Below are 20,690 nucleotides of genomic sequence, written 5' to 3'. Positions count from 1 at the left end.
GGATGATTTTGTGTAAGAATAGAAATGTCTATTTATTGAATGACTGGAATGAATGTGTTCATGAACTCTTTTTAAAAAAACACCTGGATCTGATGCCGTCTTTGAGGGACATTGTTTAAACTGATTTCTTTAATGATTTTAGTACCATTCAGTTTCTATTTCTTTTTTGGTCAAATTTAATAGTTAATATTTTTTAAAGGCTATTCATTTCACCAAAGTTTTCAAATTTGCTGGCATAAAGTTGTTTACAATAAACTTTTATTATCTTTTAAACCATAATCTGTAGTCTTTTTAAGTCCAGATACTGTTTTTTCTCTCATCCTGCTTTGTTGATTTGAAAGTCTTTTCAAAGGACCAGCTTTTGGCTTTATTGATCTTCTCTGTTGTAACTTTGTTTTCTATTTCTGTTTAGATGTATCTATAAATCTGTATCCATATCTGTGTCATCTATATTTTTCCCCTTCTTTTTTTGTTTTCACTGGATTTATTCCATTGCTCTTTTTCTAATTTCTTAAATGGATGCTTAGTGATTTAACTTTTGGCTGTTCATTTAATATTTTGAGATAAAACTTGAAAAAGGTGAGGGATCAAACCGAGTGGATGTTTGAGGGAAAAGTGTTCCAGGAAGAGGGGAAGCCCTGAGGCAGGAGTGTTCCTGGTGTGTTTGAGAGAAAAGCAAGACCAATTTAGTGAAAAGATTTTTCATGATATAAGTGTGGAAAATAACTACTTATCTCCTTTCATCTGTCACTTTCCTTGCTGAGATGTCTGTCTTATGTGACAACTGTGATGAGCAGGGAGAACACCATCTCAGTCACTCATTAGATTTGTGATCTAAGGGTTTTTAATGTCTTTCATATTCAGCTTCCCTGTTCTTAATTTGTTGTCATGATTAAAGAGGCAAATGTGACTATCCCTGCACAGTAGGTGCAGAGTAAATGGTTGTTAAATGTTTTGAATTTGACATGTTTGCTGAAGCGATTTCTTTCCATTTTAGTGCACACTCCTGTGCTTGAGCATCCTGCCCTCTGCTGCCGTTGCCAGTCTGCAGACACGGGGAACCACTGTAGTCAGTAGTGTCAGCAGCCTCTAGGGTCTAATACTGTCCTCCTCTCCTCACTGTTTCACTGAGCTGGACGTTCCTTGAGATGGTGGTTTCATTTTCTTTTGTCACGTGCTATTGAAAACATTAGCAATGGTTGTTCTCACAGCTCTTGGTCTTACATGGACCTTTTCTACACGTGATCAAGGAGGTTCCTGTTGAGCTGTAGTGCCCTCTTCTGAGTCACTCGTTTCTCCTTACTAGATTGGTTCGGGATCTTGCCTTTGTTGCTCAGCCTTTTCTCATCCCTGAAACTGTTCTGTAATACTTTCTTCCATTGGCCACCATTTATTCCTTAAACCTGGAGTCGGCAAAATTTTTCTATAAAGGACCAGATGGTAAATATTTTACATTTTGGGGGCCACATATGGTCTCTGTCACATATTCTCCCTCCCCACCCCTTTAAAAATGTAAAAGCCATTTTTGACTTGTTAGTAAATATTCTTATGAATTTAAAGTTTTTTTATGGTGCCTTAATTTTTAAATTGTGAAACAGAGCATATATTGAAAAGTTTATGAAAAACTTACACATTTAGTTTAATGTGCAAAAATGAAACAAATTGTGACTCCTGCCTTCCAAGCCAAGAAATATAGGGTATTGTCAATACTTTAGAGCTGCCCCCAGCCCTGTGACCCTCCCCAACTGCATCTTTCTTTGATCCACCCACTCTATTGCATTTTGTGGAAATCATTCCTTTGCTTTCCTTATAGTTTTATCACATGATAACCCTCCTAATAATATATTACTTGGCTTTTGTTTGATTTTGAGTTTTATATAAGTGGAATCATACTATGTGTATCTTCTTTTGCTCAGCATTATGTTTTTAAGATTTATTCACGTTAATGCTCATAGTTGCTTAGTTGAATTCAGTTGCTTAACGTTTCCACATCCTTTTATAGTCCATTTTAATGTTGATGGACATTTGGATTGTTTCCAGTCTTCTGTTCTCATGAATAATGCTCTGTGAACATATGCATGTCTTCTGGTGCACATGTGTAAGAGATTTTCAAGGGCCTTACTCAGGAGTGGAATTATTGGGCATGTGCATGTCTAGCTTTTCCTGGTAATGCCTGTTTTCCAAAGTGGTTGTACCAGTAAGTTCTCCCTTCAGCAGAGGATAAGAATTCCCTTTGCTCCTCATCCTTGTAAACACTTGGTATTGTTCTCTTAATTTTTGCTGTTTAGTGAATGTGATGGTATCTCGTTGTGGTTTAAATTTACATTTTTTTGATTATTGAGCAGATTGAACACCTTTTTACATATATTGTTTTTATATGCTTCAAAGTTCTATGTCATTTTTTAAATTATTTATTCATTTATTTATTTTTTTTGCGGTACGCGGGCCTCTGACTGTTGTGGCCTCTCCCGTTGCGGAGCACAGGCTCCAGACGCGCAGGCTCAGCGGCCATGGCTCATGGGCCCAGCCGCTTTGCGGCATGTGGGATCCTCCCGGACCGGGGCACGAACCCGCGTCCTCTGCATCGGCAGGCGGACTCTCAACCACTGCTCCACCAGGGAAGCCCTCCCTCCACCTTTTTTGAGGGCAGTATTTTAAAGAAAATCCCAGCATTATGTCCTTTCATCTCTAGTTATTTCAGTTTTACTGATATTTTATCTGCTTGATATATGAGTTACAGAGAGATGCACGTTCAAATCTACTATGGTAGATTTGGCTGTTTTTTATTGTGATTTTATCAGTTTTTGCTTTATAGATTTTGAGGCTGTTTAAAAATATTTAGAATTATATCTTCCTGGTGAATAAAATTTTTTATTTTGAGGGGTCTTCTTTCTCATAAATCTTTTCTGCCCTGAAGTCTCTTATGTTTGACATATATATAGATATATAGCCAAGATATATAGCCATACTAGGTTTCTTCCATTCCAGGTATGATATATCTCTCACAATTCTTTTATTTTGGTACAATACACATAATAAAATTAACCATCTTAACTATTTTTAAGTGTGCTGTCCAGTGGTATTAAATATATTCATAATGTTGTGCTATCATCACCACCATCCATCTCCAAAACTCTTTTAATCTTGTAAAACTGAAACTATATCTATTAAACAGTAACCTCCCCATTCCCCCCTCCCCCAGCCCCTGGCAACTACCCATATCATTACAGTTGAATATGTACCTTTCAAGCAGCATATAGCTGGCTTTTGTATTTTTATCCAGCCTAACTATCTTTGTATTTTAACTAGAAAGTTTAGTTCACTTAAATATATTATAGGGAATTCCCTGGTGGTCCAGTGGTTAGAACTTGGCGCTTTCACTGCCTTGGGCCCAGGTTCAATCACTGGTTGGGGAACTAAGATTCCACAAGCCCTGTGGCATGGCCAAAATAAATAAATAAATAAAGGGTAAGAATTAAAAAAAAAAATATATATATATATATAAAATAAATACCGATGTACTTTGATTTTTAAAAAATCTTATTTTGTACTTTTGTCTTGCTTTCTGTTCGTTTCTCCTTTCTTGCATTCTTTTGAATTTTTTTCTCTATTAGTTTCAGTGTTATACATATTCCTTTTGGTGGTAACCTTAGCATTAACATGCTTATTCAACTTATCGCAGTCTAAAATTCATCAATATCTTTGCTCTTCTTAAAATACTGTAATTTCAGTCCCTCCCAATTTGTATGCTATCAATATTTTAATTTACTGTTTTAAAAAAAATTTAGCAGCACCTAGCATTGTTGTCATTATTTTATATTGTCAGTATTTTGTTAATATTACCTATATATTTACACTTTTGTTCTTCATTTATGTTTGCATCTCAGATCTTACTTGTAGGATCATTTTTCTACTGCCTTTATAATTTCCCTTATTGACAGTTGGCAGGTGACAAACTCTAAATTTTTACTTCTTCCAAATTATTTTTATTTTACACTTAACCATGAAAGTTAGATCTTTTTACATAGAATTCTATTTTATCCCAGCACATTGCTGGTATTATTTCACTGTCTTTTGGCTATAAATAAACAATTTGGCTTTAGTATTGCTTTTGAAGACACCTGTCTCTCTTGTTGCTTCTTTGAATGTAATCTTTCTCTTCTTTCTGGCTGCTTTTAAAATATTATTTTGTTGCTGTTGTTACAGAAATTCCACTGTGATATTTCACTGTCTGGATTCCTTTTTAATAATCCTGTTTAGAATTTATTAAGCTTCTTGGTTATTTAGATTAGTATCTTTCTTTAGTTTTAGAAAGTTTGAGAAATTGCTGAGAATATTGCCCCCACCTTATTCTTTTAACTCATCTGGAACTCCAATCAGATTTTTATTAGCTCTTGTGACTCTGTCTTCCATGTCTCTTAATTTTTTTTTCATATGTTCTGTCTCTTTGACTCTGCCATGGTCTGAGTAGTTTCCTCTGACCTGTCTTCCAGTTCACGGAGTCACCTTTAGTTTATCTAATCTCCTGTTAAATCTGCCCATGAATTTTTTATTTCTAACAGTGCATTCTTTATTTATTAGAAGTTCTCTTTGTTTCTTTTTCATATCAGCTTGCTCTGCCCATGGTGTTTTATTTCCTTGTCTCTTGTGGGTATGAGAGTGAGTGAGCATGTGTGTGATATACTTGCTTTGCTCAGAACTGTATCTTAGAAATGTTTGAGGTCTAGGATAATAAAGTTGGGTTTCTACAGAGAGGATTGCATTTACTTTTGTCAGTTGTCTAGGGCCCCTTCCAGTCTTTGACTCTTAAAATAAATGCTGGACTTGAGGTTTTTCAGAACACCCAAGTAGTATTTTAAGTCGTAATTACTCATGTGAGGGCTGGCTTATACTTTTGAATTCTTGGGGAGATGTTTTTTCCCCCTCTCTTCAATGCTGTGTAAACCACAGCAGAATATTTTTTTCCTTTAAAACAGTCCCCTTGGAATATGGCATCTCATTTATACTCTACCCTCATGCTTTTCTCTAGGATCTTTAGACTCTCTACCTTAGGTAGGTCAGTATTATTCATCTTCTGTTCTCAGAGGCCTACAAAACCAAAAAATTGATCATTGAATTTACCTAGTTTGGTAAATGCCTTCAAGGTGAAAATCAGCTTTAGTAAACTTAACTGACCTTTCTCTATTCCTGTCTTCATATAACTTTTGTCTTAAAATTCCTTGCTTTCTTGACAACTTATGAATGCATTTGAGGACGTTTTGAAATATTTCGTCCAGTATTTTTTGTTGTTTTCATTAGGAGGATTAGTACAGGTTCTGAGTTCCATGTTGCTGGAAGCAGGAGAGTCCCTGTGTTTTTTATTTTTATATTCCCAGTTAGATTTTACTGTCCTTGAGAGGAGTGACGATACCTTGGACTTTCTTGGCCTTCTCTATAATGCAGTCTCAGTGTTAAGTGGACACTCAGTTTTACAGGTGGATGTGCAGCTAGGAAACAATTTTGAGGGTCTTCTATTTTACATGTTTTATATCTATTATGTTTTTTAATCTTCCCAATTATTTGGTAAGGTTACATATATTATTACCTCTGTTTTACAGATCAGTAAACTAAGACTTAGAAGGAGAATATGGACACAAATCTGGTTATTAGTTGGGCTAGGATTTAGATTCATGACTTTTTAAATAAATTTATTTATTTTATTTATTTTTATTTTTGGCTGCATTGTGTCTTTGTTGCTGTGCGCAGGCTTTCTCTAGTTGTGGAGAGCGGGGGCTACTCTTGGTTGCAGTGCACGGGCTTCTCATTGCAGTGGCTTCTCTTGTTGCGGAGCACGGGCCCTAGGTGCGCAGGCTTCAGTAGTTGTGACTCGTGGGCTCTAGAATGCACGCTCAGTAGTTGTGGCACACGGGCTTAGTTGCTCCGTGGCATGTGGGATCTTCCGAGACCAGGGCTTGAACCCATGTCCCCTGCATTGGCAGGTGGATTCTTAACCACTGCGCCACCAAGGAAGCCCGATTCATGACATTTGACTTATAATTCTGTGTCCTTTCTGCTATACCATGTTGCTTTCTAACTAATGTTGTTGACATTTGACATTCCTTGATTATTATCTTTAGATATGAAAATTTTAGAGAAACCACTGGATTAATAATATCTGGATGAAATTATCTCTAAATTCTCACCTGAAAGAAATTGTTAGCTGAGCAGTCACTTTGCTTAAACTTTTATCAGTGACTTAAAACAATGTATTGACTTCTGTTACAGAAAGCAGAAAAAGAGAATTGCTTACAAACTACTATGTATAAGATAAATAAGCTACAAGGTTATATTGTACAGCACCGGGAATATAGCCGATATTGTATAATAACTTTAAATGGAGAATAATCTCTAAAAATATTGAATCACTGTGTTGTACACCTGAAATTAATGTAATACTGTAAACCAACTATACCTCAATAAAAAAGTTAAAAAGTAAAAAAAAAAGAATTGCTCATTTTTGCTGTTACAGCATTGTGAAATACTTTTGTTGTAAAATATAGGTAATTTTTGTTTTTTTCCAACAGGTGTGTATGTAATATAGATTGCAGTGGATACAGTTTTAATCCTGTGTGTGCTTCTGATGGGAGTTCCTATAACAATCCCTGTTTTGTTCGAGAAGCATCTTGTATAAAACAAGAACAAATTGATATAAGGCATCTTGGTCATTGCACAGGTAAAATTCATTCTACTTATCTAGAGACCTGTCTTTAATATTGAATATCACATGTCTGCAGTCTTATTTGTACATTTTGGTAGTGTTCCAAATTTGGAAAACGAGAAATCTTTGATGCTTTATTTTTTTCTTACTATATATTTTAGAATTTCTTTGTTCTGTTACTAACTTAGCTTTTTTTTCCCACTTATTTTCATTATCTCAAGATAGAAACAATGGTCTTGGTTTACTTATTTAGTTACTAAGCTGATCCTAACATGGACTTGTAGATATATTTATAGCTCTTGAAAGTTGTCTCAAATTTGTAATGATTTTAGTTGCTTAAGAATTAGCTTATTTTAATTATAGTAAAACTATAAGTATTACCATATTTTTTTCTTCGGCTGTGCCACGTGTCATGTGGGATCTTAGTTCCGGGACTAGGGATCAAACCCGTGCTCCTTGCAGTGGCAGCATAGGGTCTTAACTACTGGCCCTCCAGGAAAGTCCCAACCATATTTTTTTTCATCTTTTTTTCTAGAGAATAATAGTTTACTTTGTTTTCACATTTTCTCTGTAGTTTTTGCTCCTACATATTAGATACTGTTAGAGATTTTGGCGTGAAGTTATAGAGTGTAAGGAAAAATTATTACCTTCAGTTTAAAATTCTTTTTCTCTTCTTGCCATCATTTAGAAGCCATGATACCAACTAAGAATGAATTTTGGTTTCTTTTCCTATTAGAAGTATCCAGTCACTAAAGGCACAGTTTTTCAACCTTCTTCTTCAGTAATACACACATGGGCTGAAATAATATATCATTTCCTAGTAACAAACAAGGGCCCCGCACATTCTCATGGCCTAGGATTGTGCATCTTTCCTGCTTACGAGGTCTAACCCACCCTCCCTCTAAGCCCCGTCCCTTTTTTGGACTTATTAAAGGGATATGTTTTTATCTGAGCTAAGGGAAGAAAGTTGTAAGCCAAAGTTTGCTACTTTATACTGATAGCAAGCTATTTGTGAAATACTGAACAACTGATTACAATATCTGTGGTCTAAGCTACCGAAGAATGCCCAAGAAGCTCATCATAGGATTGCCACGTGGGGGTCAGGTGTGCACATGGTACAGGAAACTGCTGATAGGGACCCCTTATAGGTGGAAGAAGTAGTATGGTTTGCTTTTCTTTCATGGGGTGGCATTTAGAGTGTAGGTAGGTTAAAGAGTAGCTTAGAGAGAGAATGTCTTTTCTGAGGAACTGGTACGTGATTGAATGGTACTGTCTGGAATTTCAAATTCAGAACAGTTGGTCGTTTGAGGATTTTGTTAATTGAAACTCATGCCGATTTAGAAGTGAGTTTGGAGTAGCTGGTCCTTAATGTTTTTTTTTTTTTTTTTTTTTTGCGGTACGCGGGCCTCTCACTGTTGTGGCCTCTCCCGTTGCGGAGCATAGGCTCCGGACGCGCAGGCTCAGCGGCCATGGCTCAGGGGCCCAGCCGCTTTGCGGCATGTGGGATCTTCCCGGACCGGGACACGAACCCGTGTCCCCTGCATCGGCAGGCGGACTCTGAACCACTGCGCCACCAGGGAAGCCCACTGGTCCTTAATTTTTGTCTTGGTACCCGTTTACACCTGAGTATTCCTTCCCCCCGCCCCCACCCGCTAGTACTGGGAAGCTGAAGCTTGTGCTTCTCAACAGGTGTTTATGGTTCATGTACAATCTTCCTGTCCTACTACAATTAATCAGTCAGCGGTCATTTTTATAGTAAATTTTGTCTGATAACACAGTTGAGGTTCCACGTTTATCTTAATCTGATATTTTTCCAGGGAAACTGGTGGGAGAAGGTAAATCTTGAGACCATTGTCCCTTGGAGAAAGGGCTAATCCTTTCTCTTCAGGTATGTGTTATTTCAGTTAGCACAGGGAAGACTTTTTTTTTTTCAGGGAAGACTTTTTAAGGAGATGATATTTGAGCTGAAGTCTGAGTGAAGTTAGACTGTTCATCACGCAGAGTGCGTTTATATCTGGGATGCCTTGAGGCTGAGATAGAAGTGGCACAATAGATCAAGAGAGTGGTAGAAAATGTGAGCAGGATAAGTGGAGAGAGTTGGGAAGGACCTGGAGCATTTGGAATGTTTAGGAGTTTCGTGGTGTGACTTAAACATCATATGTATCTTAATTTGAAAACTTTTCTCTTACAGACACAGATGACACTAGTTTGTTGGGAAAGAAAGATGATGGACTACAATATCGACCAGATGTGAAAGGTACTGAATCACAATTTCCCAAATTTTGGCCAACTACTGAAATATGGTCACTAGCTGTCCTTAGTAGTTCTATTTCCATTATAAGGACCTTTCTAACTTTGCTCTCTGTAGCAATATACAGTTGAATATTAGTAATAATACTGAAATAGTTAAGGTACCTTTCAGTTTACAGAGTACTTTCACATATGCTTTTTTTTAATTGAAATTTTTGTTTTTGTTTTGTTTTTTGCGGTACGCGGGCCTCTCACTGTTGTGGCCTCTCCCGTTGCGGAGCACAGGCTCCGGACGCGCAGGCTCAGCGGCCATGGCTCATGGGCCCAGCCGCTCCACGGCATTTGGGATCTTCCCGGACCGGGCCACGAACCCATGTCCCCTGCATCGGCAGGCGGACTCTCAACCACTGTGCCACCAGGGAAGTCCTAAATTGAAATTTTTATTGAGATAATTATAGATTCACATGCAGTTGTAAGAAATTATACAGAAAGTTCTCTCATATTTGCTTGTAAAATCCTCTTTACCTCTCTGGAATCTACTGTTAACACTTACCCTCTGCGCATGGGTCTTTGAACCTTGTTCCTTCTGCCTGGAACTCTTCTTTGCCTAATATTCATCTTTCCAGTCTCACCGTAGAAGTCATTTCCTTTTGGGAACTATCCCTTGACCCTTAAATCTAGATTAGGTGCCTCTCCTGCATACTCCCCTCTCCAACCCCTTAACCTACTCTAAGTATAACTGTCTGTTCTACTCATCTGTGTCCCCCTCTAGGCTATGAGTTCTGTGAGGACAGGAGACTGTATCTCTCATGTTCACTTTGGGATTCCTAACACTTAGCAGAATGTCTGGTACTTACATGGATGCTCCACACTTGTCAAAAGAATGGATGCAGCTTAAAGAAGCTGTAGGGTTTATTTGTACAAAGTCTTACATATAGTAAAGGTCAGATTCTTAGGTCCTTTGACTGCAGGTCCAGTGCTCTTTCACTCCTCATTTTCATATTCATTATTTCATTTGATTCTTACAACTACTCTGAGGGGTAAGGACCAGTGGGAACATTGAGGCTCAGTGAGGTTATAGCTAGTGAACCAAAGCAGATCTCCATCTTGGGATCCTAGACCAAGGCTTCTGTATAATTGCTTTTCCACGTGTGCATCTTCTACACATTTGGTTATACTAATGGACAATTTTTTAAAGATATGTGATCTACCTTTTATGCCTAATTTCTAAAAAATATATAAAATGAGAATAACAGGCCCTATTTCATGGAGTGTCATAAAAGTTAAATGAGATAATGCGTGTCAAGTGCTTTGAATAGTATCTGACATACTCAAAAGTGTGCAAGAAATGGTAGCTGTTATTATCTTTGAATAATTTGTTATTTCTGTCACTTGAATCAGTTATATCCCATGAGCCCCTGACATATCAGTTTCCTCTGTTGATACAAAGTGCTATATTTAAAATAAGAAGTCTCTGTATTCTCATAGGAGACATAATAGATCGGTGCTAGTTTTAGTCTTTATACTGATAGTGCATGACCAGAATAGGAAGGCTCTTTTTCAGTAGTTAGAAGCTCCTACTTAAGGCAATTTGGGGAATTGTGTATACCCAAAATACTTGTCTGCCTTTGATAAAATTACAGGGATAATTTAGTGCCTAAGCCATTTTTGAGATACTGAACATTCTTTGCACATAAGAATTTGTCTATAATGCAAATGAAATTATCATACTCAGCAGATGTAATTTACTAAGTGCCTACTTTATACTGGTTATTTTACTAGGAATTATTGGTGGATAGAAAGATATCTAATACATGACATCCATCTTTAAAGAACTTGTGATACAATAAGAAATGAATATAACCTAATTCTAACACAGTAGAAATGGGTTATTGTCATAAATGTAGTGCTGTTGAAAAGTGCAGTGAGAACTCAGAAAAGAAGCGATTACTGTTTGGTGGGGGTTGGTGAGGATCTGAGAAACTCATGAAAGAGGCAGAATTTGAGCTGAACCTTGAAGGATGGTTAGGATTTGAACAGAGGTCAGAAGGGTATTTAAGGAGGATGGAAGAGCATGAGTAGAGGTATGGATGCAGACAAACACTGTGATAGAGAATGTATTGGAGAATGATAAGGAATCCGTTTTTGGCTGGAGAGTAGGGGGCTTAAGAGGCAGAAGTGGGAGGCAAGACTGGAAAAGTAGCTTGGGGCCAGATTGTGTACTTTTTTTTTTTTTTTTGGCTGAGTCCTAACCCCTGGACTGCCAGGGAATTCCCATGTGTAAAGTCTTGAATGCTGTGTTATCCTAGGGCGTTTAAACTTCATTTGTGGGCAGTGGCAAAATCATTATATATTTGAAAAAGGCAAGACAACAAAGTTAACCAGTTGAATGCATTATATCTGGCAGAAATTGTGCTTATTATGTACTTTGGACTAGAGGCAGGGAGATCAGTTAAGTAAACTCAGAAGGAATAGATTCCTGCTTAGATATGGGGGATAAAGAGTTCAAGCTCATATGACTTAGTTGATGGATTCTATTTATAGAACTAAGAATGTTGGGAGGGGAAAGGTGTTTGGGGTAAGGTAAGGGAGGAGTTGACGATGGAGGTGAGTTATTTTGTAGTTTGAGTTGCTTGTGGAATTCACCCAGGTGACTTTGCTTATTAGCATAAATTTGTGAGTCAGTCGAGGTTATGAGAACAAGTGAGAGAGATTATAGAGCTGTATTGTCTAGTAGGGTAGCCACTGGGCACATGGCTATTTAAATTTAAATTTATTAAAATAAACTAAAATTAAAGGTTTTGTTTCTCATTTATACTAGCCATATTTCAAATGTTCAGTAGCTCCATGTGACCCGTGGCTACCATATTGGACAGCCTAGAAATAGAACATATCAAGAGTTGCAGAAAGTTCTGTTGGACAGCATTGTTATTTAGAAAGGAGAGGAGGCTAGGGACTTCCCTGATGGTCCAGTGGGTAAGACTCCACGCTTCCAATGCAGGGGGCCTGGGTGTGATCCCTGGTTAGGGAACCAGATTCTGCATGCATGCTGCAACTAAGAGTTTGCATGCAGCAACTGAGAAGTCTGCATGCTGCAACTAAGAAGTCCACATGCCGCAACTAAAGATCTCACATGCCACAACGAAGATCCCACATGCCACAACTAAGACCCAGAGCAGCCAAAAATAAAAATAAATAAATATTAAAAAAAAAAAAAAAGAAGGAAAGAAAAAAGAAAGGAGAGGAGGCCAGGATGAAGCAGAAAGAGGATCCAGAGGAAAAAAATCAAGAGTGCAGTGGCACAGAAGTCAAACAGAAAGGTTGGCTAGTAGTTTAAAACGCTACGTAAAGGACTTAGATGACAAGCATCGAATTTGAAGACAAGGGGATCATTGGTAATCTTGGACCAAGGAGTTTCTATAGAGTTGTGAAGATGAAATCCAGATTGTAAGAGTTAACACATGTGCTAGTAGTAAGGAATAAAGGTCAGAGGTAACTCTATTTTGTATGTTTACCCCATTTGCTTTTGTTTTTTTTGTTGTTGTTCTCACAAGCATTTATAGGAGCCCCTTAGTAAATATTCGTGTCCCCAGTACACAACCAAGATTAGGTAAGCAGGATCTAGGAATGGAGGCTACAAAGTGAAAAGCAGGGACACAGCATCAGAAAGAAAAATTGGAAGCTAGTGCTCAGTAAGAATGTTGTAAAGCTGAGCTCTTGGAGAAGGGTGCTCCCAGAATGGAGTATTTGAATGTCCAGCATGGTGGCTGAATCAGTGCCCTTCTTGGGCTGTTGGAAAACCTGTGGTAAATATTGAAATTGCAGTGTTAGAAGCTTGGTTGCAGATGTTGAAGTCATAAAGGGATATGATGGCAGAGCATGAGGTGTGTGGGAGCTGGGCATGTGACATTTTAAAAACTTGATTGTAGAAAATTTCAAACATGAATGAACAGGATAGTATGATGAAACCTCATGTACCCAACCACCGTCAATGGTTAAGAGCATTCTGTCTTTCTTGTTTTGCCTATATATCTCTACCCAGTGGATTATCATTATTCTTATTTTACAGGTTTTTTTTTTTTTTTTTTTTTTTTTTTTTTGCGGTACGTGGGCCTCTCACTGTTGTGGCCTCTCCCGTTGCGGAGCACAGGCTCCGGACGCGCAGGCTCAGCCGCCGTGGCTCACGGGCCCAGCCGCTCCACGGCATGTGGGATCCTCCTGGACCAGGGCACGAACCCGCGTCCCCTGCATCGGCAGGCGGACTCTCAACCACTGCACCACCAGGGAAGCCCTACAGGTTTTTTTTTTAGGTGTAATGTACATACACTGAAATGCACAAATGTTAGCTATCAGTTTTGACAAATGGATATACCCCATCTGCATTACACCTTATCGTAGTCTATAACGTTTCCATCCACCCAGAAAGTTCCTTTGTGGCAAATGACATTTTAATGTGGCCATTTTTATCCAAAGATGTTTTCATACAGCCTAAAATCTAACCGTATTAATACAGCTTGTTTGATATGCCCTTTTAAAAATGGTCTTGATAAATTTGCCTCATCAAAAGGTAAGCCTGAGCCAGTTGCTAAAATCACTGAAGGAAGGTGAGAGTGTGTGTTGTGGAGCGTGGTGGAGAGTCATGATGAGGATGGTTAGAAGGCTGCGTAGGTGGATGATACAGACCCCCACAGGAGGGCCGTCGTTGGGAGATGAGAGTGGGATGCTGATCTGGAGGTGACAGGTGGTGAGCACAGCAGGGGAAGATGAAAGGAAGGGGGATGGAGGAGTAATGTGATTTTGGTATATCAGGGAGATGAAAGGAGTACTTCCTAAGCAAACAGCTGCGGAGATGGATGAGTTTATGTGCATTAGAAAAGGTGTTTCACTGGGCAGAGTAGAAAGACTAGGAAAGAAAGAGTTAGGGTTGATAAGGAAAAGAGTGGGATTTAGACATGAGAGAATAGGGGGTGTTGGAGGGTAGGTAAGAGTTTCTACCTAGGTAAATAATTCTCTGTTGGGGTCCAAGGAGACTCGGGTTAGGGAAGGATGTGTTAGTGATGAAGCTTGGGGTGCAGGGTGGTATAGGGGAAGCAAGAAAGAGTATACTGAATTTCTTAACTGTAGAGATTTGTGGAAATAATGAGCCCTAGAGTTACCTTGGCAGCATTGATGTTGTTTCCGCCTCAGCAGCATCTTCTAGGTGCATGTCTTGGTTGTTAATGGCAACTCCTGTTGCTTTATTTGAGTGCGGCATGGATGAACCAGGACAGGTTGCCAGTGAAACATGGCTTTGCAGATAAGCCATCTGGAGCTGGGCTTTCTTACAATATAATCACTTAGAACCATACTCCCCTTTGTATTTGAAAACATTGCCGCTGGTGGCAGATTTGTTTCTGCATGCCTCTGTGGGTGGAAGGAGCCGATGGGTGACCAAGCACACTTTTTATAATTGTTCAGAGACTAACAGTTGCAGCTGTTGTTCATGGAGCCTGTCACCACTTGCCCGAGGGCATTGTTTGTTCAGGACTGTGCCCAGTTCTTGCCGTGTGAGGCTCCATCTCTGCTGTGGTTTCTGAAACTGTGCTTTATTACATCTTTAATGCCTTTTAATCTTTCCTTTTTGAAGTTATCTAATTTACTTGGCCTAGAGAACAGGTGCTTGGACATTCCACTTATGTCCATTCCTTACCCATCTCCCAGCGTAGCTTGGTGAAGTAATAGTGTGATGGTTAAGAGCTTGTGCTCTGAAGTCAGACTTGGTCTACACTTTAAAGGCTGTGTGGCCTGATTTCTCTGAGCCTCAGTGATCACTTCTATAAAATGGGGGCAGTGATATCTACTCCCTAGGATTACTTTCAGTATTAAATGCTGTGTCACTGAATTCCTTATCAGTGTTATTATGGTGATTGTAAATATTTTTGTTTTCTAATTTCATTGTTAGAAGCCTGGCTGTGTTAAAAGTTCTTGCCATTGGTGAGTCTACCTGTCTATAGCATGTTTCATGTGGTTCATGAGTGACAGTAGGGTGTTCATCTACTCAACAATTCTTAATCAGCACCGCCCTACTGTGTGCCAGGTGCTTACGCATATTTAATCCTCATCGCAGCCATATTATTGTCATTTTGCAGATGAAGAAGCTGAAACTGTGAGAGTTTGTGGCTCATGTAGAATGGCAGAGCAAAGATCAGAATTCAGACTTTCTGACCCTAAGCCCTGGTGCTCTTTCTCTTGTATCACAACTGTTCCAGAATTCTGCACATTAGAAAAGGTATTTCACTGGGCAGAGTAGAAAGACCAGGAAAGAAAGAGTTAGGGTTGATAAAGAAAAGAGTGGGATTTAGACACGAGAGCATAGGGGGTGTTGGAGGGTAGGTAAGAGTTTCTACCTAGGTAAATAATTCTCTGTTGGGGTCCAAGGAGACTCGGGTTAGGGAAGGATGTGTTAGTGATGAAGCTTGGGGTGCAGGGTGGTATAGGGGAAGCAAGAAAGAGTATATTGAATTTCTTAACTGTAGGGATTTGTGGAAAAAATGCCTGCTTTCTCTTGCCTACTTTCTCTAATTTTCTTCAGAATATTTAATCTGCCCTCAGCTATCACCTTGGCGAACACTTGTTCTCTAGCTTTAATCTTTCTCTAAGAACTAGTTTCATACGTTCAGCTGCCTAGTGGGTCTTTGCACTTACGTTTTGTTTGAACTGCCATTGCCTGAACCTCCAGGAACTACCGTCTTGCCTGGAACATGATAGGTGCTTAATAAATACCTTCCGGAGGACTGGAGGTCTAAATTTGAATTCAGTTTACTGCATTCTCTCTCCTGTCGTTAGGCTCACATTAGAGTCATTTTTGCAATTTTTTTATTGTGGTGAAATATATATAGCAACTTGTACCATCTTAACCACTTTTAAGTGTTTAGTTCAGTTGTACTAAATAAACTTACGCTGTGGTGCTGCCATCACCACCATCCATCTCTAGAAGCCTTTTCATCTTGTGAAACTGGAACTATAGCCATTAAACAGCAACTCTTCATTTCCCCCTCCCTTCAGCCCTTGTAACCACCATTCTGCTTTTTGTTTCTATGATTTTGACTACTCTGTGAACCTCACATAAGTAGAAATCATACAGTGTTTGTCTTTTTGTCACTGGCTTGTTTCAATTAACATAATGTCCTCAGGGTTCATCCATGTTATAACATGTCAGAATTCCCTTCCTTTTTAAGGCCGGAATAATGTTCCATTGCATGAATATACCACATTTTGTTTATCCACTCATCCATTGATGGACACTTGCGTTGCTTCCTGTTTTAGCTATTGTGAATAATGCTACCATGAATATGGGTATATAGCTATCTCTTTCAGACTGTGCATTCAGTTCTTTTCGGTATATATCCAGAAGTGGAATTGTTGGATCATAAGGTACTTCTAATTTCAATTTTTCGGAGAAGCACCATACTGTTTTCCCTGGTGGCTGTACTGCTATATATTTTCACCAACAGTGCTCAAGGGTTACGATTTCTCTACATCCTTGCCAATACTTGTTATTTTCTGGTTTTGGGGTAGTAGTCATCCTAATGGCTGTTAAGGTGCTATCTTGTAGTTTTGACTTCCATTTGCCTAATGATTAGTGATGTTGAGCATCTTTTTGTATGTTTATTGACCAATTGTTTATCCTCTCTGAAGCAAAGTTGTCTTACACAACTCTATATTAGGAACATCTTCAATAAGGAGGACAGTTCTGTTTTACTAAGCACTTAAATGTTAGTGAGTTGGTTGTTGCAGACTATATAAAGGGTGGAACTGGGGAAGTTTGACCTTAAGAAAAAAAATTGGTAGGCAGTGGGTTAGGTGGTGAGCAGACATGGGGAAATCCACACAAAGTTAATGAGAGAGAGATTTCACTTAACATGAGGAGAATTTGATAGTACTGGAATTAACTGTATTATGTTGAGTTCCTTATCTCTGGAAGTGTTTAAGTAGAAATGGGATCTCGAGGCTATAACTAAAGAAATTCCTTCATCAGACCAAATGGCCTCCAAGGACCCTTTCAGATCTGAGTTTCTGAGCTCATTTACTTTCCAAAGCATCTTCCAGCCATATTTATTTTTTTCTGTGTTTCTAATATCTATTCCAACTTCTGAGCTCAAGCTTTTCAGTGCCACAGTTTGGATTATGTAGTAACCTCCTAATTGGTCACCTGGTTTTACCTTTATCTTCCAATTAATTCTTAACAGCTTTTTGAGATATAATTTACATACTATTAAGTTCACCTGTTTAGAGAGTGCAATGCAGTGTTTTTTTTTAATATATTTGCAGAGTTGTACTAGCATCACATCATAATCTAATTTTAGATCATTTCTCATCACCCTCAAAAGAAACCTCACACCCATTAGTCACTCCTCATTGCCTCCGAACCACCAGCCCAGGTAACCACTCTCAGTTAACTTCTCTTGTAAAACGTGGCTTTCATTGTGTTGCTTTCCAGCTAGGAGGAGTTCAGGGTCCTCCCTGTCCATATGATTAAGAAAACATTTCTCACCTGAGGTTCAGATTTTTCCGTACTCTGATTTCAGCTTATTTTTCCAACTTTGACTTACACCTTTCTCCAGTCTGAATGTACAGCTCTTGCTAGGTCCATTTAACTCTCGTTCTTGAGAGTGAGAACAGGTGCGTTATACCTGTCTTTCAGTTTCCACCATTCCTCTATCTAAATCTGTCTATGCTTTGAGACCTAACTTGAGTCCTACCTTTTCTATGAATCCTTCCCTGGGTTATCTTGCCTAAAATGAGTTCTCCTTTGCATGTGAACTTCCATAGCACCTAGTATTATAAAACCTTCTTTTGGTATTTTGCTGTACACTCTCATGTGGGACCCCTTCCCTTTTGTTGTTCAGCTTTTTGTGTGATTCCCTAAATTGATTATAAGCTTCATAAGGGTAGGGACTGTGACCACTTTTTCTTTATACCTTCTGTAGCTTAGCTGAGCATATGGATGTGCACAGAAATAGTATGTAAGTAGAAAGGAATGAATAGTGCCGGCCCTGAGCAGGATGCTGAATTTGGACTCTGGAATAGACACAGATTTCAGAGTCTTAATAGACGTGTCCATGTTTTATATGGCTTTGCTTTGTCTAGAGCTTGATACCACATTCTTTATTAATTCATTCAGTAAATGCTATTGGTGTCATACTTTGTCTATTAATTTCTCAAAACCCGTTATTAATTTAGTTAACTTTTTCTTATTGCTATCGTGCATATGAATTCTCTGATCGCTTTCAGCTCAGCATTATTCTTGAAATTTCCTGCTGTTTCTAGGACTCTGTTATGGTAGATTAGTACATTACCACAGCCTCTATAGACCAATATGGTCTTTTTGTTATACACTTTATAGGACTTTGTTATTATAGGTTAGTACATAACCTCAGTCTCTATAATCCCATTATTATATACTTCCTGGTGTATCATACCATGAAAATATCATGTTCTGAGAAGTTGCAGGGTGGTGATAAGCACTATGGGAGACAGTTGCATTTCTCGAGTCACTTAATGGCTTGATTGTGAAGGTAGAATAGTACTTTTGGCTTGATACCATAGCAAGAAAGTACTACATGCTAGGTGTCAGGAGTTATACAGAAATGAGTAATACAAGCATCTAGATTCTCAAGGAGCTCACAGTCTTATGGTAGAGACTGATTTAAAAAAGCTAAATAGTTATAAGACAATATCATGAGTATTGTAGTACAGAAGTGGGTGCTAGAGTTATAGCAGCCCAAAGGAGGGATTGATTTCTTTTGCCACAGCAGAATTACAGTTTGGGAGCTGGAGGAGACCCTATACGCCCTTTGAGGACAGGATATATCTTAACCGTTTTTCTACCCCTGGCACCTGGCAGAGTCCCTGACATATGGAAGGTGATGAATGATGATAAATGAGTAAGTCATCTATTCTGTGCTGTCCAATACGGTAGCTACTAGCCACATGTGACACTATTGAGTATTTGAAATGTGGCTAGTCGGAATTGAGATGTGCTGTGAGTGTGGAGTGCTCATCAGATTTTGAAGACCTATTTGAGAAAAAAGAATGTAAACTATCAAAATTTTATGTGTTGATTATATATGTTGAAATGCTATTTATTTGATATATTAGGTTAAATAAAATATATGATTAAAATTAATTTATTTCTTTTTACTTTTTAAAAATATGACTACTAGAAAATAAAAAATTATGTACATGTCTTGTATTATACTTCTGATAGACTTTGCTGATCTCATTCAACTCTCTTAGAAATGATTTGACTAAGGTTACAAAATAGCAGAGATACCCTTAAAATTGAGACTTTACGTGTTGGATTTCTCCTAGTTTAGTGCTCTTCCTAGGCATAAATTAGTATAATGTAAATATATAAAATTGGAGGTAAAGTGACATAAGGTTGGTCTTGTTAAGGATGACGTGATACTCTCTGCTGTAGTTATCATATCTTTGAGCTTAATAGTCATTAAATTTGTTTTCCTTTTGTATGTAAATTTTGATCTCCAGAAAAATCTGCATGTTCAGTTCTCAGTTTTTTCACACTTGGTACTTCTATTCCCATTTCTCCCTTGCTTTTCCTCTCCCCACACTTGTATAAACAGATATACACATAGCCTCCTATTTATTCCTTCTTAATTTGTCTCCATTAACTTTCTTCAGATTATATTAACACTTTTTGTATTTGGGGGGAGATAAGCCTTTGCTGTTGCATGATCTGGTACATGGAGAGCTGGTTGGTTTAGTGGTCTTGTACGTACATTAATTATCTCACATAATCCTCTCAAAACTGCATTAAGTATAGTCCTGTTGTGGTCCCGACTTTACAGTTGTGAAATTTCAGGCTTAGAGAGGGTGGTATGTTCAACGTCACACAGCTAATTATGCACAGAATCTGTAAGCTGGAACTGTACGAAATGGCAGGAAGCCTGGGAATTTTTGCTACACACGGACAGGCCTGTAAACATGGAACTCTGGGTCCATAGAGCTGAGGACTAAAGTATTAAGTATATGCCAGAAAAAAAAGTAAAAAAAAAAATCGATTCCAGATTGTGTATGTGAATGAGTACGTGCGTATGTAACTATATGAGAGAAAGAGACAAATAAGGATAGAGAGAGAAATGAATGAATGAATGAATATCATTGATTTAGAAGACTGGGTCTCCATGCCTTCATCTTTCCTGCCCTTTTCTATCTTTCCTTTCTGACTCTCTTCCCATTTCTGATAGTGGTATTACTCACCACCCTTTTTATTTTCTTCAGTTCAACACAGTTCAGTTCAAATCAGTATGCCTAAGTCCAAACAGATGTTCATTAACACGTTTACAATGGTTCTCTTTGGTTAGAGGGATTTCAGGTGATTTTAAATTTCTTTTTTATTTGTTCTCTGTATTATTTGAATTTTTTTTATAGTAACATATATGAAGAAAAACTATATAAAAAGAACAGCAAAACTATTTTCATTTGGGAAAAAATCAGTATGCTGGATAGTTTTCATACCAAAATAAACCTTTTATCCTAAAATTTCAGAATCTCATACTTGTTCTCTGCCATACCAGTGTTCTTTGGCCTCAGTTTCATAACCTCAAGGTGAATGGTTACAGTAAGTCAGCTTTCCAAAAGCCAATGCTGTATACACCATCCCTCTGTCAGGGAGGTGAGATTTCTTTTAGAAGTAACATTTATTTTTATAGCAAAGATGTTGAAGGTTTGTTGGTTCTTT

General features: G+C 38.2%; 1 protein-coding gene across 1 annotated transcript in view; it reads left to right on the top strand.

Annotated features, from left to right (window-relative positions):
- Positions 1-20,690, top strand: part of TMEFF1 (transmembrane protein with EGF like and two follistatin like domains 1) — a 92,880-nt gene that overhangs the window by 56,194 nt on the left and 15,996 nt on the right. The window contains exons 6-7 of the mRNA XM_060154724.1: positions 6,564-6,712; positions 8,889-8,954. Coding sequence (XP_060010707.1) covers positions 6,564-6,712; positions 8,889-8,954 — 215 coding nt within the window. The remainder of the gene's footprint in view (positions 1-6,563; positions 6,713-8,888; positions 8,955-20,690) is intronic.

The sequence above is a fragment of the Lagenorhynchus albirostris genome, chromosome 7 (genome assembly GCF_949774975.1).
Source record: "Lagenorhynchus albirostris chromosome 7, mLagAlb1.1, whole genome shotgun sequence".
In the NCBI taxonomy this organism is placed as follows: domain Eukaryota; kingdom Metazoa; phylum Chordata; class Mammalia; order Artiodactyla; family Delphinidae; genus Lagenorhynchus; species Lagenorhynchus albirostris.
This window is presented reverse-complemented; position numbering and strand designations above follow the sequence as displayed.